This window comes from Atractosteus spatula, chromosome 7, assembly GCF_055471065.1.
Source record: "Atractosteus spatula isolate fAtrSpa1 chromosome 7, fAtrSpa1.hap1, whole genome shotgun sequence".
In the NCBI taxonomy this organism is placed as follows: Eukaryota; Metazoa; Chordata; class Actinopteri; order Semionotiformes; family Lepisosteidae; genus Atractosteus; species Atractosteus spatula.
In genome coordinates, this window is record NC_142712.1 from 50965754 (window position 1) to 50983558 (window position 17805).

The 17805-nt window shown below is 45.3% G+C and overlaps 1 protein-coding gene across 1 annotated transcript; it reads left to right on the forward strand.

The window, feature by feature from the left end:
* Window positions 1–1554: 1554 nt before the first annotated feature.
* Window positions 1555–16911, forward strand: nox5 (NADPH oxidase, EF-hand calcium binding domain 5). Its single transcript, XM_088921918.1, has 18 exons — window positions 1555–1726; window positions 2262–2352; window positions 3728–3851; window positions 5053–5203; window positions 5729–5939; window positions 6134–6371; window positions 7561–7714; window positions 8378–8553; window positions 9967–10149; window positions 11063–11195; window positions 11272–11414; window positions 11505–11669; window positions 12045–12089; window positions 12761–12885; window positions 13948–14032; window positions 14684–14783; window positions 16007–16173; window positions 16780–16911. The coding sequence occupies exons 3-18, from the start codon at window positions 3732–3734 to the stop codon at window positions 16909–16911; spliced, it is 2328 nt and encodes a 775-aa protein (XP_088778044.1). The 5' UTR covers window positions 1555–1726; window positions 2262–2352; window positions 3728–3731.
* Window positions 16912–17805: the final 894 nt, after the last annotated feature.

The window sequence follows — 17805 nt, forward strand, 5'->3', positions numbered from 1 at the left end:
TAGGAAAGAGAGTCTTGTTTTTTTTCCCCCTCATAAATACTTCCGAGGCGGTTTTTACATACCAATACACGATGCGGAAAATGTTAAATAAAAACGAAAATGTGAATAAGCAAGGTCGCCTGTGTACTTCAAGATTATCATGAACGCATAAAAGGAGTGATTTTGATTTGAATCCGTCCCTTAGAGGCGAGTTTACTACGCTGTTAATGCTACAACCCCATAAAGAAGAATAAATCCTGTGTAAATAGTTCATTTTATATACTTTTGATATGATTCCATTCGTTCCCCCCTCCAACAGAAATTGTAATGCATGTACTAAACCGTCTGATATGACCCATCTCTGCCACTTTAGAAAAACTAGGGGTGACTTCTTCAGTGTAACAATTTAGTACAGTAATGTGTCCCCTGGCGGAGCGAGGGGATGCAACATTAAACCCTTAATGGGTCTAGGAAAAGTCGAGATGGACTCGTCTCTAATTCGTATCAGTCTCTCCAAGCCAATAATTGCTGTTCGCTGTTTATGCGATAATCTGACATCTCACGTCATTTCTGCGGCGAGGTCGTGTAAATACATTGGACTTTCAGGTATTATAACCATTAACGTTTTTAATAGTCAAAAACATACGTAATACCTTTGATGTAACAATTAACACTGCCACCACGAACCATGAATATTACAAAATACTAATAGCACCATCTAGTGACGAAGGCACGAATGAGCTAAAGGGCTTTTTAGTTTCTCTGCCTTTGTCTTCCGCTTTGACGATAATAATTCAGAGCTCTGTGCCACATTATACCCTACAAACCTGAGCAGGTGACCTATGCAATATCAACTACATGATGCAAGAGTGTGAGCAATCAGATGCTTACACGTGGGCCTGAGGCCTAATTGTCAAGACTGCTCATTTTGAAGCGGAAGGGCTCCATATTTCTTCAATTCCCACTTCCAGCATTCTCTTTTTTTTGCATTAGCGAGTGGTGGTGTGCTGTGCTGTTTCATCATTTCAACAAAAAGCGATAACATTCTCTCAAAGTGTGATACTGAAAGAGCCAGAACAGCGAAGAACAGTCAGAAAGACACACACAGCACGATGCAAAACTCTGTGTCAGACGAGGAGCAGTGAAGGGGCCGTCAACACTCTTCCTTTAAACGCATCACGGTCACTGGTTTCTAAATGATCTGGTTCCACTGGAACTTGACCATATCAGAATGAAAGTTACATAGAAGAGAATGCAGGTAGTTTTCAAAACTCTTTGACTCTTTTCTGCAGGCTGTGCATGATGCACAAGGCCAGGCCATCATGTATGGGTTTGATTTCAGTTTTAGTGTTCTGACACAGCTGTGGTATGTCTGCTGAGAGCTCCTTATGTAGCATGTGACAAAGCTCAGTATAACTCTCCTCTTTCTCTCTTTTTCTTCCACTGTTCCTGCTGCAGCAGAATGGCACAGGACCCCAGCTACTCCTGTGTGTATCTGCAGAGCAAGGAGTGTGTCACCACCATCTGCTCCTGCTTGGGCTCGGGCTGCTGGGCGCATCGACAGTGGTGTCACTTCCTGCATACACTGCCGGGCTCTGGAGTCCAGAGTGCAGGGCTGACCAGGGCTCTAGTCTGTTTCAATTGGTCCGTTTTGCTCAGCTTCATTAGTACAAACCACTACCATGCAGCGCGTCCACATGTTTGCAAATTGCAAACTGGAACAGGAGCATACTGTATAAAATAACAGGTAAGATTCCTCCATTTTTTTCAATGTTAACTACTTTGTGTGTTTAGTCAGATTTCTGCTATTTTGAGACTGTAGTATTACAGGAACATTAATCCAAAGGAAACTAGAGTGTGTCCTATGGACACAGGAACTGCACATTAGTTGTAAACCTACATTTTGTTTGTCCTGTTTTCAAAGATTTTAAGTCCTTTGCTGTGACATCAGCTACAAGTGTCATTAACCCCTTCTCATATCTTTCAGTATTACAGTTTTGTGTTTATAAAGCAATTTTGTTTATGGCGTGTGTGTTTATTGGGTGCTTGCACATCCCCAGTGGTATAAAGGGGTTTAATTTTTTGTCTTGGCTCTTCGAGAATTAATCAAGCACTCTTTTGATTAACAGTGGCCATTTCCAGGACAACCTTGTTTACGTGTCATAATTGAAAGCCGGGCCTTAAAGGAGGGACAGTTGCATTGACTCGTGATGACTTTAATCTCTTTTTAACTAGCCAGGTGGGAACACCTCTTACCTCACCCTGTGCTCTCATGATTCCAGGGAGGCAGCAATTCCATAGACTTGGCAAACTGCAGCCGAACGGAGAACACTCCTGGAAAACCACAGAGTATCGTCGCAGCCGCAGCCTCAGGTAACTGAACGTCTAGATCTCTTGTAAGACTTGGTTTGGCAGGGGCACATTCCGAGACAGTGGAGCACAATGGAAGTATGATAAAGCATGCATACGGTAAACCAGAGCAAATTCCAGGTACAATGCATTACTCCGACAATGCGACACTTAGGGGAACTGGCTCAAGCATACAACACATTTGAGAGCAGAAAGAACGTGTCTTTTCAAAGGAATTCTGTCTACAGGTGTGCTTTCCAGCATAAAATGTTTAAGCCTGCTTTTGGTTTTAGATAAAATACATTGTCAATGTCAAATTTCAACACAAAATATGAATCCCACCAGTAAACATGCTTTACAGTTAATAGTTCTGAAGATATTCTTAAATAAAGTCAATAGTTTGAAATTAAACACATTGTGGTGGGGTTTAAGACAGGGATATTTTGAGTTCAGCAGCAGAGTCGAAGCATTATTCAGGTTTAACTGTGCAGTAAAACCCATTTTTAAAAGAAGGGAGAAGTCAGTAAATATTGAAAGTAATTTCACTATGAACTTTATGAACATTATGAACTATTTTCATCTATGAGGCTGCAGATTAACTGTTACATCGGAAGTCTTAACTTTCTAACTAGAGGTATTTTGTTTTTGTCCGCCTGTTACCTGGCTGTTCATACTGAAGTATTTCTTTAATCACCTTGTGTTTGATGTGAAAATTGGTCCGTCCTCAGGCAACATAAACTCATCTGTTCTGGAGACTAAACAGCAAGATGGGGTGTTTGGTTTTAAGGAGGCTTTAGATCAGTATCATAGCTAGCATAAGGGACAGGTTTAGGATCTCCTTAATTAACGTGTGACAGTTAATTAGTGCCATCAAATTATTTCACAACTGCATTTTGCAGTTTCTGCTTTTGACATCTCCATGGCAACGTCAAGCCGCGCTCAGATCCTCCATGTGAATGCCTCTCTCACGCTGTGCTCTCTCAGGTGTTTCTGATGGCTTGGAGATTAAAAATAGATAAAGACATACTGTATGAAAAAAATTAAAGCTTCAGCCTCGTACCTGAGTCTCCTCCTTGTCCGCTGCCAGAGTGACTGGGCACACAGTACATAATGAAAACAGGACAACCGGCTGTTGTTCTTATAGTGTGACTTGAATACTGTGTGACAGAATGACGTGTGTGTCTTCATCAGATCACGGCCACCCCTCAACCATCACCTAGTATTAGAAAGGGGAAATGGGGCAGATTATCTATGGATTGAAATAGCTTGACGATTTTCTGTTAAATTATTTATATGCCCTATCAACGCCCAAAGACGTCTACGAACTACAGGTGGCAGTGACAATTAGAGTTCTAACTGTACCCAGAGTGCCCCTGCCGTGCCTTTCCCTTGCCTGCAGTGCCATGAGTGTAGACGATGATGCCCGCTGGTTGGAATGGGTCACCAAGCAGTTCGAGAGCATCGCCGGGGACGACAAGGAAATTGACCTGGAGGAGTTCAAAACCGCTCTCAAAGTGAAGGAGGTGAGTTCTTCCCCCAGGTACCATACCGGGCATTCAGAGGGTCATCCAGACTTGTGTTAGATGATTTTGACCATTCTTTGTTCCATTGTTGAGTCAAATGTAAATCATTTTTGTAAACTTTACCCGCAGAAACATGATTAGGACTAATGATTTGACTCATTTGGACGTCAAATTTTTACTGCTTCATCAGTATTGATCTTGTGGTTATTGGAATTTAGTCTCCTCTAGTGGACAGATGTATGTTTTTATATGGGTTTGTGCAGGTAAGGGGTGTGTATAAGTATGCCAGGCAAGATTTGTGTCTAACAGAAGCAAGTCTGCCCTTCCTACCAAATGCAATTCAAGTTTTCTTAAAAACGTTTGGGATACTTTAAACGATCTCTCTTTTCCAGTTTGTAACTTTGGCTCTTACAGCCCCACCAGTGCTTTGTGTTCCATATCAACACCCTCTCTGTTATCTAGGGTTATTGGTGTAGAGCCTGCCTGGTTCATATTCACTGTGCTGCACTGAGCTCTCTTAACCCATAGGGACTCATTAGGAGGACTAGCAGTGTAGGAGGGGGTGGGGTTGGGGGGTTTAGAAAATTCTTGGGCTAATATGGATGGTAACACCAGAGACGGTTCATGTTACAAGGGCTTATGGTTCGTGTTGAGTTGACCTAAGCAACCAAAGTCACAATATTGTAGATTTCCTTCATCCTGGTTTCTGCTTTATTTTCTGCAATAGGTCATAATGGACGCTAAAATCAAATAGTGCTTCTGAATGCAATTAGATTCCTCACGCCAGAGAGGACTGAGCCAAAGGAAACTTCCTAATGGGCATTGTGTACAAAGGTGTCAAATATGTCAATGAAGCGTGGTGCATGAGTCTTGGTTTTCCTGCCAGTCTAGTAGCAGAGAAGAACAGGCAGAAATAAGGGACAAATTAATGTGGAGTGCTGTCACTCGGCTGTTTGAGGGGCTCCATGCAGGCTGTTCCTAATTGCAGCAGCAGCAATCCCTTTCACCTCTTCCTCTATTCAGGATGAGAATCTTCCAAACCCGCCTTAGGGCCTTGGCAGGGTTGCACAAGATCTTGCATGTGGGCCTTGATTCACCGCTATTACGTTTTACATAAATAGTCAATAGCTTTATTGCAAGTAGTCCCCTCGAAACGATTCCTGATGCCGTGAACGGGCACGCCGTGTCCGTGTTTGCGCAGTCCTTCTTCGCCGAGAGGTTTTTCGCGCTGTTCGACTCCGATGGCAGCGGCTCCATCAGCCTGGACGAGCTGCTGAAGGCCCTGAACCTCCTGATCCATGGCAGCGAGACGGACAAGCTGCGGTTCCTGTTCCAGGTGTACGATGTTGACGGTGAGGCGACGGACTCGAGGTCAGCCTGGATCTTTATAGAACACTGCAGACAACACTGTACCACACAGCTGCTTTTGACCACCTGGTTAATTCATTGATTGTCATTGCTGCTACATGATTGCCAGTGTGACCCATTTTGAGATACCATGAAATACTTGTAGAGTAACAATGCAAACAAAGCAACAAAGAACAATCTATTCATCACATTTTGGAAGTTTTGTTGTAGTAGCTTATTGATCCCTGGATTTCATCCAGCTACTGTACTTCTTGAAGAGTCCCAGGGAATGTGGGTATTCCCTGGTATTGTGGAACACAATTACTTCTGTGTCATTTGTTCCACAACCCCATAACCCTCTGTGTATAAAAGACCTTTCTTTGATCTGAGTGTGGAACATACATAGGTCAGCAGTTTACAGTATGTTTCCTAAATGGCTCAAGCCACTTTCAGCAAGAGTTGTCTTATGTCTTTGCTTGCATGACATTCAGGCTAAGATTTACAACAAGCCGGCTCTCCCCTGCCCGCAGGCAGTGGCTCTATCGACCCTGATGAGCTACGCATCGTGCTGAAGTCCTGCCTGCGCGAGAGTGCCATCTCGTTGCCCGAAGAGAAACTGGACGACCTGACGCTGGCGCTGTTTGAGTCCGCTGACCGTGACAACAGCGGTTCCATCACCTTCGAGGAGCTGAAGGCTGAGCTGGAGAGCTTCCCTGAGGTCATGGAGAACCTCACCATAAGGTCAGCCTGTAGCGACAATATGTCACGGAGGTCACAGTTTCTTCATCGTTGATGCCCCATTGGCTTGTGCAAGCGTTGGCAGCTCTGGAACAATTTCCCAACATGCTTGCGCTCCAGCGTGCCTAGGGTAGATTGTGGGCTGGAGTCGCCATGCAATTGTTGTACTGATTAACTCTGTGTTACTGGACCTGCAGTGCTGCCAACTGGCTGAAGCCCCCCGACTTGGAAAAGAAGAAGCACCAGACCCCACGCTACCTGACGCCGGCATACTGGCAAAACAACAGCCGCAAGTTGCTCTTCCTGGGCGGCTACGTCTGCCTCAATATCCTGCTATTCACCTTTGCTGCTCTCCAGCACAAGCCCAGCGGTCCCTGGGTCATGGTGGCCAAGGGCTGCGGGCAGTGTCTCAACTTCAACTGCACCTTCGTCATGGTGAGTGGCACCGAAGCAGCACCCTCCTACTCCGGGCCTGATGTCTCCCTGGCAGGATGGGCATTGGAAGTGCGTTCAGAAGAGGCACAGGAGCAGAGGTGTCCTCTGCCTTTCAGCTAGTCCCCCTTCCATAGTGGCTTGCACAATGGAGTTGCATTAGTCAGAAACTTATTTTACAGGAGTTCAAATGTCCCCTCACCATCACTTTTGGATGGATTTTAAAATTTAACTTCATTTTTGCAACTCCCTGAGCTTCTACTGGAATACGTCTGTCCATTTAGCAGAGTGAAAGCGGATGATGTTTTTGTACGTTCACCTTTGGATAACAGTTAAGTGCCAGGCTACACGTGGGGTGGGAGAGAGAGCCCTAAAACACTGAGCATGGGCTCCCACAGCCCTGAAAGTCTTGGGTTTGTTCAGTTTACCCGTGACTGTGTGTCACGCCTGACATCCCTCCCTAGAGGGCCCTCCACTACTCCTGTTATTGTTCTTGTGATTAAGCTCCCCAGGTGTACCTTCTTAGGTATATTATTTAAAGACTAGCTCCTCCAGTCCTCGGGGCTCATCATTAGGGTAAGGATGTCGCGAGGCCCGACTGGCACCAGGAAACCCTACGGCCGTCTCCTGAGGGCATAGGCCTCACCCCCGCCACCTCCCGCTTCCTGAGCCTGGGGTCTGGAGGATCTCGCCCCGTCACCCTTGGACCTCCGTGTTTTGTCTCTCCGTGTGTTCCCCCCTCCTGGGGATTTTAACCTTGTCGCATCCCAGGATGGATTCTTCGTTGATGGACTCTTGGACTGTGCCCTGACCTGCCCTTGGACCCGTTTGGATTTGGATGCTATTCTTTGTCTTCCCCGTTCACTGTCTCACGGACTGTCACTATTATTTTGTGCACTATTAAACCCCTGTGTGTGTCCTTTTACCACGCCTCCTGTTTTCTCCAGCTCTTACTGCATCGCATAGGGTCTACTACAAGACCTGACACGGACCTTAGTCCGTGTTCGTAACACTGTGGGATAAACCTGGGATTTCCACGTGAGGGCCAGCACCCTGCATGACGCTCAAGGCTGGGGTTGTGTCTGCACCGCTCTTTCAGATTTGGCCCTGGTTCGTGAGACGAGGTACCTCTGTGCCTGGGCTCCTTGTGTCAGTTAATGTGTGCAGTTTCTCCCCCCTTGTGTCCCGGCAGGTGTTGATGTTGCGGCGCTGCCTGACCTGGCTCAGAGCCACCTGGGTGGTGCGGATCTTCCCGCTGGACCAGAACATCCTGCTCCACCAGCTGGTTGGCTACGCGATCCTTGGCCTCACCATTGTGCACACTGGGGCTCACGTCATGAATTTCGGTATGAAATCCAGACATGCCTTCCTTTCATCCCAATCGCTACTCCAACATGTCCATTAGCCCAGCTGCTGAAGGCCACCCAAAATATACATTTATTTGCAGCAGACACTACCAAAAGAGTTAAGATGGTTTCTAATTGACGCTACACTCTTTAAAAAATGTAAGGTTAAATGGTGGTTTACCCTACTTTTGTTTCCTCTTTATAAACCACTTGCACACGCATACTGTTGCGTGCAAAATGACTTTTAGATCTGTGTATGTGTTTGTAACAGATGCTGGTCTGAGAAGACACTCACGTCGCCTCTGTCACCTGATTTAATTTTTTACATGGACAGTTTGAATTTCCTCCTCCCTCTCCCGTGAAATCACATTTACACGAGCCCCCCTTGTCACTGTCTGGGACCCAGGCTCGGAACCCCAGTGTGAATTCGCCAAAGAGGAAGTTTTGGCCCTGAAAGCTCTGTTAGCAACATTCCCACATTTCGTACGTCAGCCCCTCTGGCCAGCGGAGGTCTTCCGTGATGAGATCACCTCTGTGCTCCTCCTCAAAGAGCCCAGGGACAAGGGAGTGAGGAAGACACACGAGTGAGGAAGGCCGTGGTCCTCCAGCGCAGCGGCCGGCGACTCTGACGTGACGGCGTCCTCTCTGTCTCCTCTGCGGCAGTGGTGCTGTCCCAGCGCAGCGATGGCCACGGCCTGTGGGAGTACCTGTTCACCACGCGGCCGGGGATCGGCTGGGTGCGCGGCACGGCCTCTCTGACCGGCGTCCTGCTGCAGCTCCTGGTGGGCCTGATGGTGGTGTGTTCCAGCACGTTCGTCCGGCGCAGCGGCCACTTCGAGGTACCGCCTGCCGCTGCTCGGCTTGAGCCTGGCGGGGGGCCGGGGCTCTCGCTAGGACCAGAGCACCACACAGATGTTTGAGTACCTCCATTTAAAAATCACCATATACGACTTTGTTGGCCGTGTAACATCAATTCAGCTCTAACCCGAACCCTCATACAACTGGAAAACCAGTCCAGGTCAGACCCCAGTTACCCTCACTGGCGTCCAACAGTGAGCTGAACTAATTACAAATTTATTGCACCAGTGCTTAAATGTCACCGCAGTCCTTTTAAGAGTATATTTACTTTCTCAAAAAGTCAGATTTTGTGCCTTGAACATTAATTCTGCTTTCGAGCCTGCTTTAAAACAAGTGTTTTGTTTTTTGGATGGAGCTAGGGTTAGCAGTACTATTAAACCTTGAGTTAAATGCCTGTCACAGTTGTGTTTTACAGGCTTAAATTAAAAGAGTATGAGGTCCAGATTGTAGTTATCTTCCAGTGTTGGGCTATTTGGAGTTCTGGCTCTTGTTAGGCTTAGTAGTAAAAGTATCACAAATATACAAGCCCTCACAAACATCTCAAGATCTCAAGGAAATAACAAATACCTCAAAGCTGTAAAAACAGATCCCTTTCAAATGTGAATATGACTTTGTTTAACCCATAACCTTTAAAGTGATGAAAATTCAAATTGCTGTGTGAATCTTAATGATCACTGGCTTGCACAATGGAGATGCACTAGTCAGACACCTATTTTCCAAGAGTTCAAATGTCCCTTCCACATCACCTCAGGATGGATTTTAAAATTTAACTTTGCTTTAGCAGCTCCCTGAGCGGTGATTAGTTCAACAGTTATTGCTGCTTCTGGTGTTGCAGCAGTTACTAATGTTGCTGCTGCTATGACTACTGCTGTCAATGTTAGCTCTTTCCCTCACTCTTGCACCCTCTGGACATTTCCAACTTTATTATGCACACGATGTAATTGTGTGTTTTAAAAGAGCCATGCTGTTACAGTGGAGTATGGCAGCTCTCTCGGGCTGTGTCCTGTGGAGTAGCTTATTCGTGGTGGTGTTGGTGGTGTGGTCTTGTGAAGTGATGGACTGGTGTACAATGACTGGCTCAGAAGAGGATGTGAGGATTTCACCACTGCTGCACGTGTGAAATGGGTTAGTTTGCGCTGATCAGAATGTAGACTGTGTACAGTAGCATTGTTACCTTCCTGGCTAAGCTGACACTACAAAAAAGTAATGCAACGTACAGAAGCTTTATGTTCTGCAATGTATTATAGTTTCATATGTAGAAACTATGCAATGTCCACCATGTCTTGATTGTGACCTCCCTGTGGATGTGTGTGAGTCTCCCTCTCAGCAGGCTCTCTTCTCTGTGCCTTTGGCCACTCGCTGTCTGACGGAAGCTCTCATGTGTTTACCCTGAGGTTTTCTACTGGACCCACCTGTCCTACATCTGGGTGTGGGCCCTGCTTGTCGTGCACTGTGCCAACTTCTGGAAGTGGTTTGCAGTCCCCGGGCTGGTGTTCCTCTTGGAGAAGCTGGTGGGCATCGCAGTGTCACGCATGGGAGGACTCTACATCGTGGAAGTCAACCTGCTGCCTTCGAAGGTGAGTGATGTCTGGTCATGGCCAGGATCTCCAGTTCCCTACTTGCTGTAGGGTTTCTTGTAGTTTGTATGTGAGTTTATGGCATCATGCATATATTTAGACGATTTTCCAATAAGGTAATGCTGGGCAGCACAGAGATACTCCTGCCTCACAGCTCTGGGTCACTGTCAATGTTCAACAGGAGCTCCTGTCTGTTTACCCTGAGACGCATCGTTCCTACATCTGGGTGGGCGCTGCTTGTCACTGCGCTTCACAACTCTGGGTCCTGAGCTCAACTCCTGTCTGGGACATCTTTGGGTGGCCACATGGGTCTTTTCTTGGTGATCCTGTTTCCTTCCACCTACCAAAGGCATGCAGGATAAGCTAATTGGTGTCTCAGAATTGTTGGAGGTGTGTCCAGGGCATAATTCTGCCTTGTCCCCTTTACTTCCTGGTTAGACTTTGGGTTACCACAATCCTTACCAGGAATAAGGAGCTTTCTGGTGAAGGGTGGATGACTGTAATTTCTTCATCATTGTTTGTGAATTTGCTTTCAATATAAACCAAAGCAAAAACACTCAAGAATACTCTTACCTCTCTCCCATTTTTAGATAATAGTATGTTCAATTTAGTATGAAATGGTAGTGTTCCAGAAGATTATTGCATATAGACACCTTCTGGTCTGTGCCTGATAGCTGCGTGCCTTTTATTCTCAGTCCTTGGATGTCCACATTCATGCTTTCCTGGACCGGCCTGATACATTATAAAATCATGCCTCTTCATGACTAAACTCACATCTTTCTGAACAGTTCCTTGCCTTTTCTCATTGTTGTACAGAAATGATCTTTTGGAGAAATTGTCTAATTGTATTCATCAGGCCATAAACTAAACAGTAAACACCGAATGATTCTCGCATCACCTCTGGGTTTTATAGGTAACACACCTGGTGATTAAGAGGCCGCAGTTCTTCCAGTTTAAACCCGGAGACTATGTGTACATCAACATACCCGTGATTGCCAAATATGAGTGGCACCCCTTTACTATCAGCAGTGCTCCAGAGCAGCAAGGTAAGACTGACTGACAACATGCTATGTGAGCCAGGAATGTACCTGTCCAGGCTGAGTCCCCTGTCTTTTTTTAAAGACACACTCTGGCTTCACATTCGATCAATGGGTCAGTGGACCAACAGGCTCTATGAATACTTCAGGCAGCTGGAGCCCCAGCACTGCTCCACCAAGAGACTGACCAGGAGTCTGAGAAACCGACACCACCAACGAACCACACAGGTCACTCATTTTGCCTTCAGATATTCTTTGCAAAAGGGCGTTCCGATTGCGTGAAGTGTGGCTCCATGCGTTCTTGCTTCCTTCCTGCAGGAAGAGCTGTTTAACTCCGTGGGCTGCAACGGGACGGTGGCGTCCAACAAGGATGATGCCATCGAGCTTATGTCCTACAGGTCCAGCTCTCCTCCTGGCCCGACCGACCCCCCCGCTGATCAGCTGGCACAGCTGGAGCATGGGGAAGGCCCCCAGCTCCGAGAGGTGGGTCTGGCCTGGACTGAATGAGGACTCGCCTGTCGTGATTGCTGTGGTCCAAAAACAAGGTCCAACCCAGAAAAGGGTCAGCTTGGGTATAGTTTATGCATACTGAACAGCTGCCATCCCTTTAGAACAGCTGACCACTGGCTGCTTACAGCAATCTCCCTCAGCCACTGGTTTACTTTATGTGCCTTTATACACTAAACATACTTCTCCAGCAGGTGTCATTCATTACAGTTTTCACATGTGTAGAAATCAGCTATTTTGATCACATGTCCTGATTATCGCATTTCTTTGTTATATTCATATACCGTCTTTATTGTAAAAACAAGTGATAGCCTTACTCAGTGTTCATATCTGTCTCTTTTCTAATCATAGATCTCAGCAAAAGTGAACGAAAACCAGAGATTTTGTAACATAAAGGTAAGACATTTGAGGGGTCTCCAACCCTGGTCCTGGCTGGGTTCTGCCCCAATGCAGCCATTCTTATAGGTCACTTCTTTCTAGAAATTGGGAACACCTGTGAGTTATTGGAGTGTTAAGCATGTGCTCTGTTTAAATTAAAACTACAGTCCTTCATGGCCAAGGGCATTTAGATTTCAGTGCAAAATCATTTCTCAATTATTTATTTTAACAAATCACTTACAGAAATAATGACAATAAAATCAAGAAATTGGAAATGTAGAAATTGGTGATTAATGGTGACCTATAAAATGCGCTGGTCTGAAGCTCTCCAGGATCAGGGTTAGTTGCTGTAGTTGAACTGTAATGCTCACCTGTTGTAGTCTGCACAAACTTCACTGGATTTATTAACATTTATCAAATGACTTTGTGTTACAATTATAACTTGGGGTCACTAGTAACATGGGATTTTTAAAAATATTGAGATATGTTCAGTCAGAATTCACATTGATAATTTAAAGTGTTACCCTTTGTTTTATAAAGTTGCTTTACAAATACTTGATATTGTTTCAGTTCTGTGCTTTTTCCCATTTTCTCTGTGCTGCTGTATTGAAACCACCCTGTGTGCCTTGTTCTTGAGAGATTGCTGTACAAGGTGTATAAGTGATGCTGTGTCCTGCTGTGTTCCTCAGTGCTATGTGGATGGTCCATATGGGACCCCCACACGGCAGATCTTCGCCTCGGAACATGCCGTGCTGATCGGAGCCGGCATCGGGATTACCCCCTTCGCCTCCATCCTGCAGAGCATCATGTACCGGTGAGACGGGGCAGGGCTGTGTTCACTGAGAGGACATGCTGCACACGTCTACACAGAGATGATGATTGTTATTAATACACACTGCACACACTGACATCTGCACAGAGGTGATGGTTGTTATTAATACACACTGCACACACTGACATCTGCACAGAGATGATTGTTATTAATACACACTGCACACACTGACATCTACACGGAGATGACAATTGTTATTAATACACACTGTACACACTGACATCTGCACAGAGATGATTGTTATTAATACACACTGCACACACTGCACACACTGACATCTGCACAGAGATGGTTGTTATTAATACACACTGCACACACTAACATGCACAGAGATGATGATTGTTATTAATACACACTGCATACACTGACATCTGCACAGAGATGGTTGTTATTAATACACACTGCACACACTGACATCTGCACAGAGATGACAATTGTTATTAATACACACTGCACACACTGATATCTGCACAGAGATGATGATTGTTATTAATACACACTGCACACACTGACATCTACACGGAGATGACGATTGTTATTAATACACACTGCACACACTGACATCTACATGGAGATGACAATTGTTATTAATACACACTGCACACACTAACGTGCAGAGAGATGATGATTGTTATTAATACACACTGTACATACTAACATCTGCACAGAGATGATGATTGTTATTAATACACTGCACACACTGACACTATACAGATATGATTATTGTTTTTAAAGCACACTGCATGCAGCATACACTGAACTGACACTGTACAAATGGTCATGATGATTATTATTAATGTACACTTGAAACAAACACACTGTACACAATGTACACTAACAAGGGATACTGGCTCTGCAACTGTACACTGATCCTTTAGCTGTACACTGTATATTGACAATGTACACTCAAACAGTACAGGGCCGTGTGTAACTACACTGCACGCTGACACTGTATCAATACAGCACATACCAGCATTGCACACTGTACACAGAAATTAATATTAATTTTAATGAAGACATTTTTGTTGTGAAACATTATTTAAGGTATCGGATGAGGAAGCAGAACTGCCCAAATTGTAACTATTCCTGGTGTGAGAATCTGAAAGACAATGAAATGAAACTGAGAAAGGCAAGGCATCTATTTTATTGGTTTTTGTTACATTATTCTTTAGTAGTCTATGTAACCTTTGTTTTTACACTAAAACAAAGACACATACAGAAGGGCATCTTCAATTTCCTTTAAAAAAATGCTTGAATAATTTTAAATATAGAGATTGATGAACCATACCACACTTAAAGTGTACGACTATATTACCTGCCTATATTACTATATAACTGTGTGCCCTGCTGTGTGTCCAGCCGTTTATCTTGCTGTGTGCTCAGTTCTGTGCCCTGCTGTATGAATCGTTACTGAAAAAAGAAAAAAAAATCTTATGCATGTAGTCTGATACTATATCCTTGCATGAAATCATGATCAAATGAATTAAAAATGAATCCTTAATGTATCATCGACCCAAAAACTAATCATAAATCTTAAATCATAGCCTAAACTTATCCCCAGTATAACCATTACCCTGTCTTCAAAACCTAACCTTCCCATTAGCATAACAAATCTTAAATCCAATACTTATTTTCTCCTAAATCCTAACCCTAAGCCTAACATTGTTTCATACTATCTTAATTTTAAAAATTAAATTAAGAGTTATTTATTGATCTTCTACCTTTATTTAAAAACAGGACTGCAGTTGCTCATCATCACTCGCTTGTGTGGCTGTTTCAGGTGGACTTCATCTGGATCAATCGGGACCAGAGGTCCTTTGAGTGGTTTGTGAGTCTCCTCACCAAACTAGAGATGGACCAGGCAGATGAGGAGCCAGAAGGTGACAGAAAGAAGAAGAGAGGGTCAGGGGAGAGAGGAAGAGAGGGTCGAGTGAGAGGGAGAGAGAGGGTCAGGGGAGAGAGGAAGAGAGGGTCAGGGGAGAGAGGAAGAGAGGGTCAGGGGAGAGAGGAAGAGAGGGTCAGGGGAGAGAGGAAGAGAGAGTCGAGTGAGAGGGAGAGAGAGAGTCAGGGGAGAGAGGAAGAGAGGGTCAGGGGAGAGAGGAAGAGAGGGTCAGGGGAGAGAGGAAGAGAGAGTCGAGTGAGAGGGAGAGAGAGAGAGTCAGGGCAGAGGGAATGAGAGGCTCAGGGGAGACCCTCTCTCTGTCCTGGGACAGGAGGGCACTGCCTATAGCAGACAATAATTTCCCACCTCACTTAATTGTTTTCGATTGTTCTGAAAGGAACAATTTGGGTTCAAGAAACTTTGGGTGGCAAGAAATGTTTTGAATTCAGCCTGCAGTCAAACAAGGAATGAGGAATCTCCTAAATAACACTGGACATCCTCATTTTCTAACTGCGGCAGCAGAGGAGAGAGTCCTTGACTGCCTGAGGAGAGCTGACAGGGAAGGGCAGCTGCTAACCTCCAAAAACCTGAAACAGCTCCCTCTTCAACACAGAGTCAGGGGAGAGAGAAAGAGGCAGGGAGAAAAGGAGAGAGTCAGGAGAGAAAGAGAGATGTGTGGCTAAAATTTGAGCGATTTCAGCCAGTGTCAGTTCACGCCCTATGGATCAGGCCTGCAGCCAGGGGAAGCCTTTCCTTTCCATAAAACCACAAGAAAATCCCAGAAACATAGCAGCTCACTGCAACTGGCTGGTTTTCTACCCCAACTCATTTCAAAAGATCCCAGGCAGTTTACTTCATGTTCGAAGGAAAACAATTCCTAGATACTGGGTTAGGCAGCCCTGGTGCATGAGTGCTGGATTCTTGTTGGTTATAAATGTACCTATTAGTTTGCACTTGGAAAACTCAGCCAATCTGACTTCCTATCCACCACATTGGCTCAGTTAAGGCATTAGAGTTTAGGGATGGAAAGCTTTGCAGCACTCAAGTACCAGGCCTGCCCACCAGACGTGAGGCCTGTGTCTCTGCCTCCTGCTTGCCAAGCCCAGTTCGAAATAAGGGCTGGAGTCAACTTTTGCTTGCTCCTTTGAAACCAGAAAATGACCGAAGCGAGCCTCAGGTGTCCTCTGAGCCAGTGTGTGTCTGTCTCTGGGCGAATGGCAGGCCGCTTCCTGGAGATGCACATGTACATGACCTCCGCCCTCAGCAAGAACGACATGAAGGCCATCGGGCTGCAGATGGCCCTGGACCTGCTGGCCAAGAAGGAGAAGAGAGACTCCATCACTGGGCTCAGGACACGGACCCAACCGGGCCGGCCCAACTGGGGCAAGGTAGGGCCAGATCAAGGTAACAGGAACAGCAGCTTACACTTGTATAGCACCTGTGTTGTGGATGGTTCACAGTAAAGAACCAGCAGAACCAGTCAAAGATCCAGGCAACAGGATCTATGGGGTAAGATGGAGACATTTTTGCAACAGTATATCTCACAGCACATGAACCAAACCTTAGAGATTCTGAAAGGGGAAGGGAGGGAGGGTGAGGAATCACACTTAAGGTAATAAAGGAAGAGCACTCAACACAAGCTGGACTATTTGACAATAGGTCAGGAACTAGGCTGCAGTTCGCTAAATCACCATGGGAGGGAGCCAAAACCTCATTGTTTAGAAAGTGATGCTCTTTTGAGATCCCATAGTTTGAAATTTTACTCAGAAGCTTCAAACACAACCACATTTGTAAGTTTTTTTTGTCATTTCCGAGCTAGTGATTTTTACTCATTGCACACAGGATGAAATAGCTGATGTGGCCTAGATGTTTTTTTTAAGACGTCCATTCAACTTTAAAATCCAGATTAGGTTTACTGTGTTTGCATTTCAAACGTTCTCGCAACAAGCCTTTTTAATCTTTTTGCATGTATTCATTTTCATGGTGCGAAACAGGTGTTTCAGAAGGTCGCTGAAGAGAAAAAGGGGAAAGTCCACGTGTTCTTCTGTGGTTCTCCAGCTCTTGCAAAATTCATCAAGGCTCACTGCGAACAGTCCGGCTTTAAATTCTACAAAGAAAATTTCTGAGGGCAGCTGTGCATCCAGAGCAGATCGGATGGAGCACTGTGGACAACACTCATCGTGCTTCCTGTACCACATTACCTGCTTCTGCGTGTTCCAGTTTTAAAAAAGGAAAACCAATTCTTAGCACTACAACATACAAAGTTTAGTAATTAAATTCACTGTGGGGGAACGTAATAGTAACATTGTTAATATTTGTTTAGGGCTGTACAGTGGTGCAGTTATTAACATCTCTGTCTTGCAGTGGCGGGGTAGTGGGTTCAGCTCCTGGGGTGGTAGCAGCATAAAGTTTGTATGTTCTCCCTGTGTTCGTGTGGCTTTCTTCTGGGTGTTCCAGTGTCTTCCCACAGTCTAAAGACATACCAGTAGGTTGGCTGGCCCTGCTGTGTGTGTCTGTGTCTATGTGTGCCCTGTCATGGACTGGTGTCCTGTCCAGTGTGTTTCCCGCCTTGTGTCTGTTGCTTGTCAGGTTAGGCTCTAGCTTTCCTGCAATGCTGTATTGGATGAAAAAGTGGATGGATATTTGTTTACCTGCCTACTGTTTTGACCTTTTTGTGTTCTTTTACATTGAGATCAAAAGAGCACTTTTCATCCCAAAGAATCCCAGATCACTTTATACGTAGTAGAGGATGAACATCATCTATCACTGCAATGCAGGTCCCACCTGGGTGACCTGCTGCAGCCCCACTACACAGCAGATCAGGTAGAAAAGTAAAGAATTGGTTTACCAGTTGATTGTAGGAGGATCTTAATGCAGGCTTGTTTGAACAAGCCCAGAGCAGGACTGAAGCCAGGACACCTGGGTTAATAACCCTGCTTTTATGAAACATGTGCCATGAGATCTTTAATGATCAGTGAGGGATGATCAGAGCTTGGCTTAACGTGTCACCTCCTGTAATG

What these genes read in the sequence shown, in the direction of transcription:
- nox5 (XM_088921918.1), top strand. Translation starts at nt 3,732, where the DNA reads ATGAGTGTAGACGATGATGCCCGCTGGTTGGAATGGGTCACCAAGCAG. An exon ending in TCAACTGCACCTTCGTCATG is followed by an intron (nt 6,372 to 7,560) that starts GTGAGTGGCACC and finishes GTGTCCCGGCAG; the next exon opens with GTGTTGATGTTGCGGCGCTG. An exon ending in CTGCAGAGCATCATGTACCG is followed by an intron (nt 12,886 to 13,947) that starts GTGAGACGGGGC and finishes ACATTATTTAAG; the next exon opens with GTATCGGATGAGGAAGCAGA.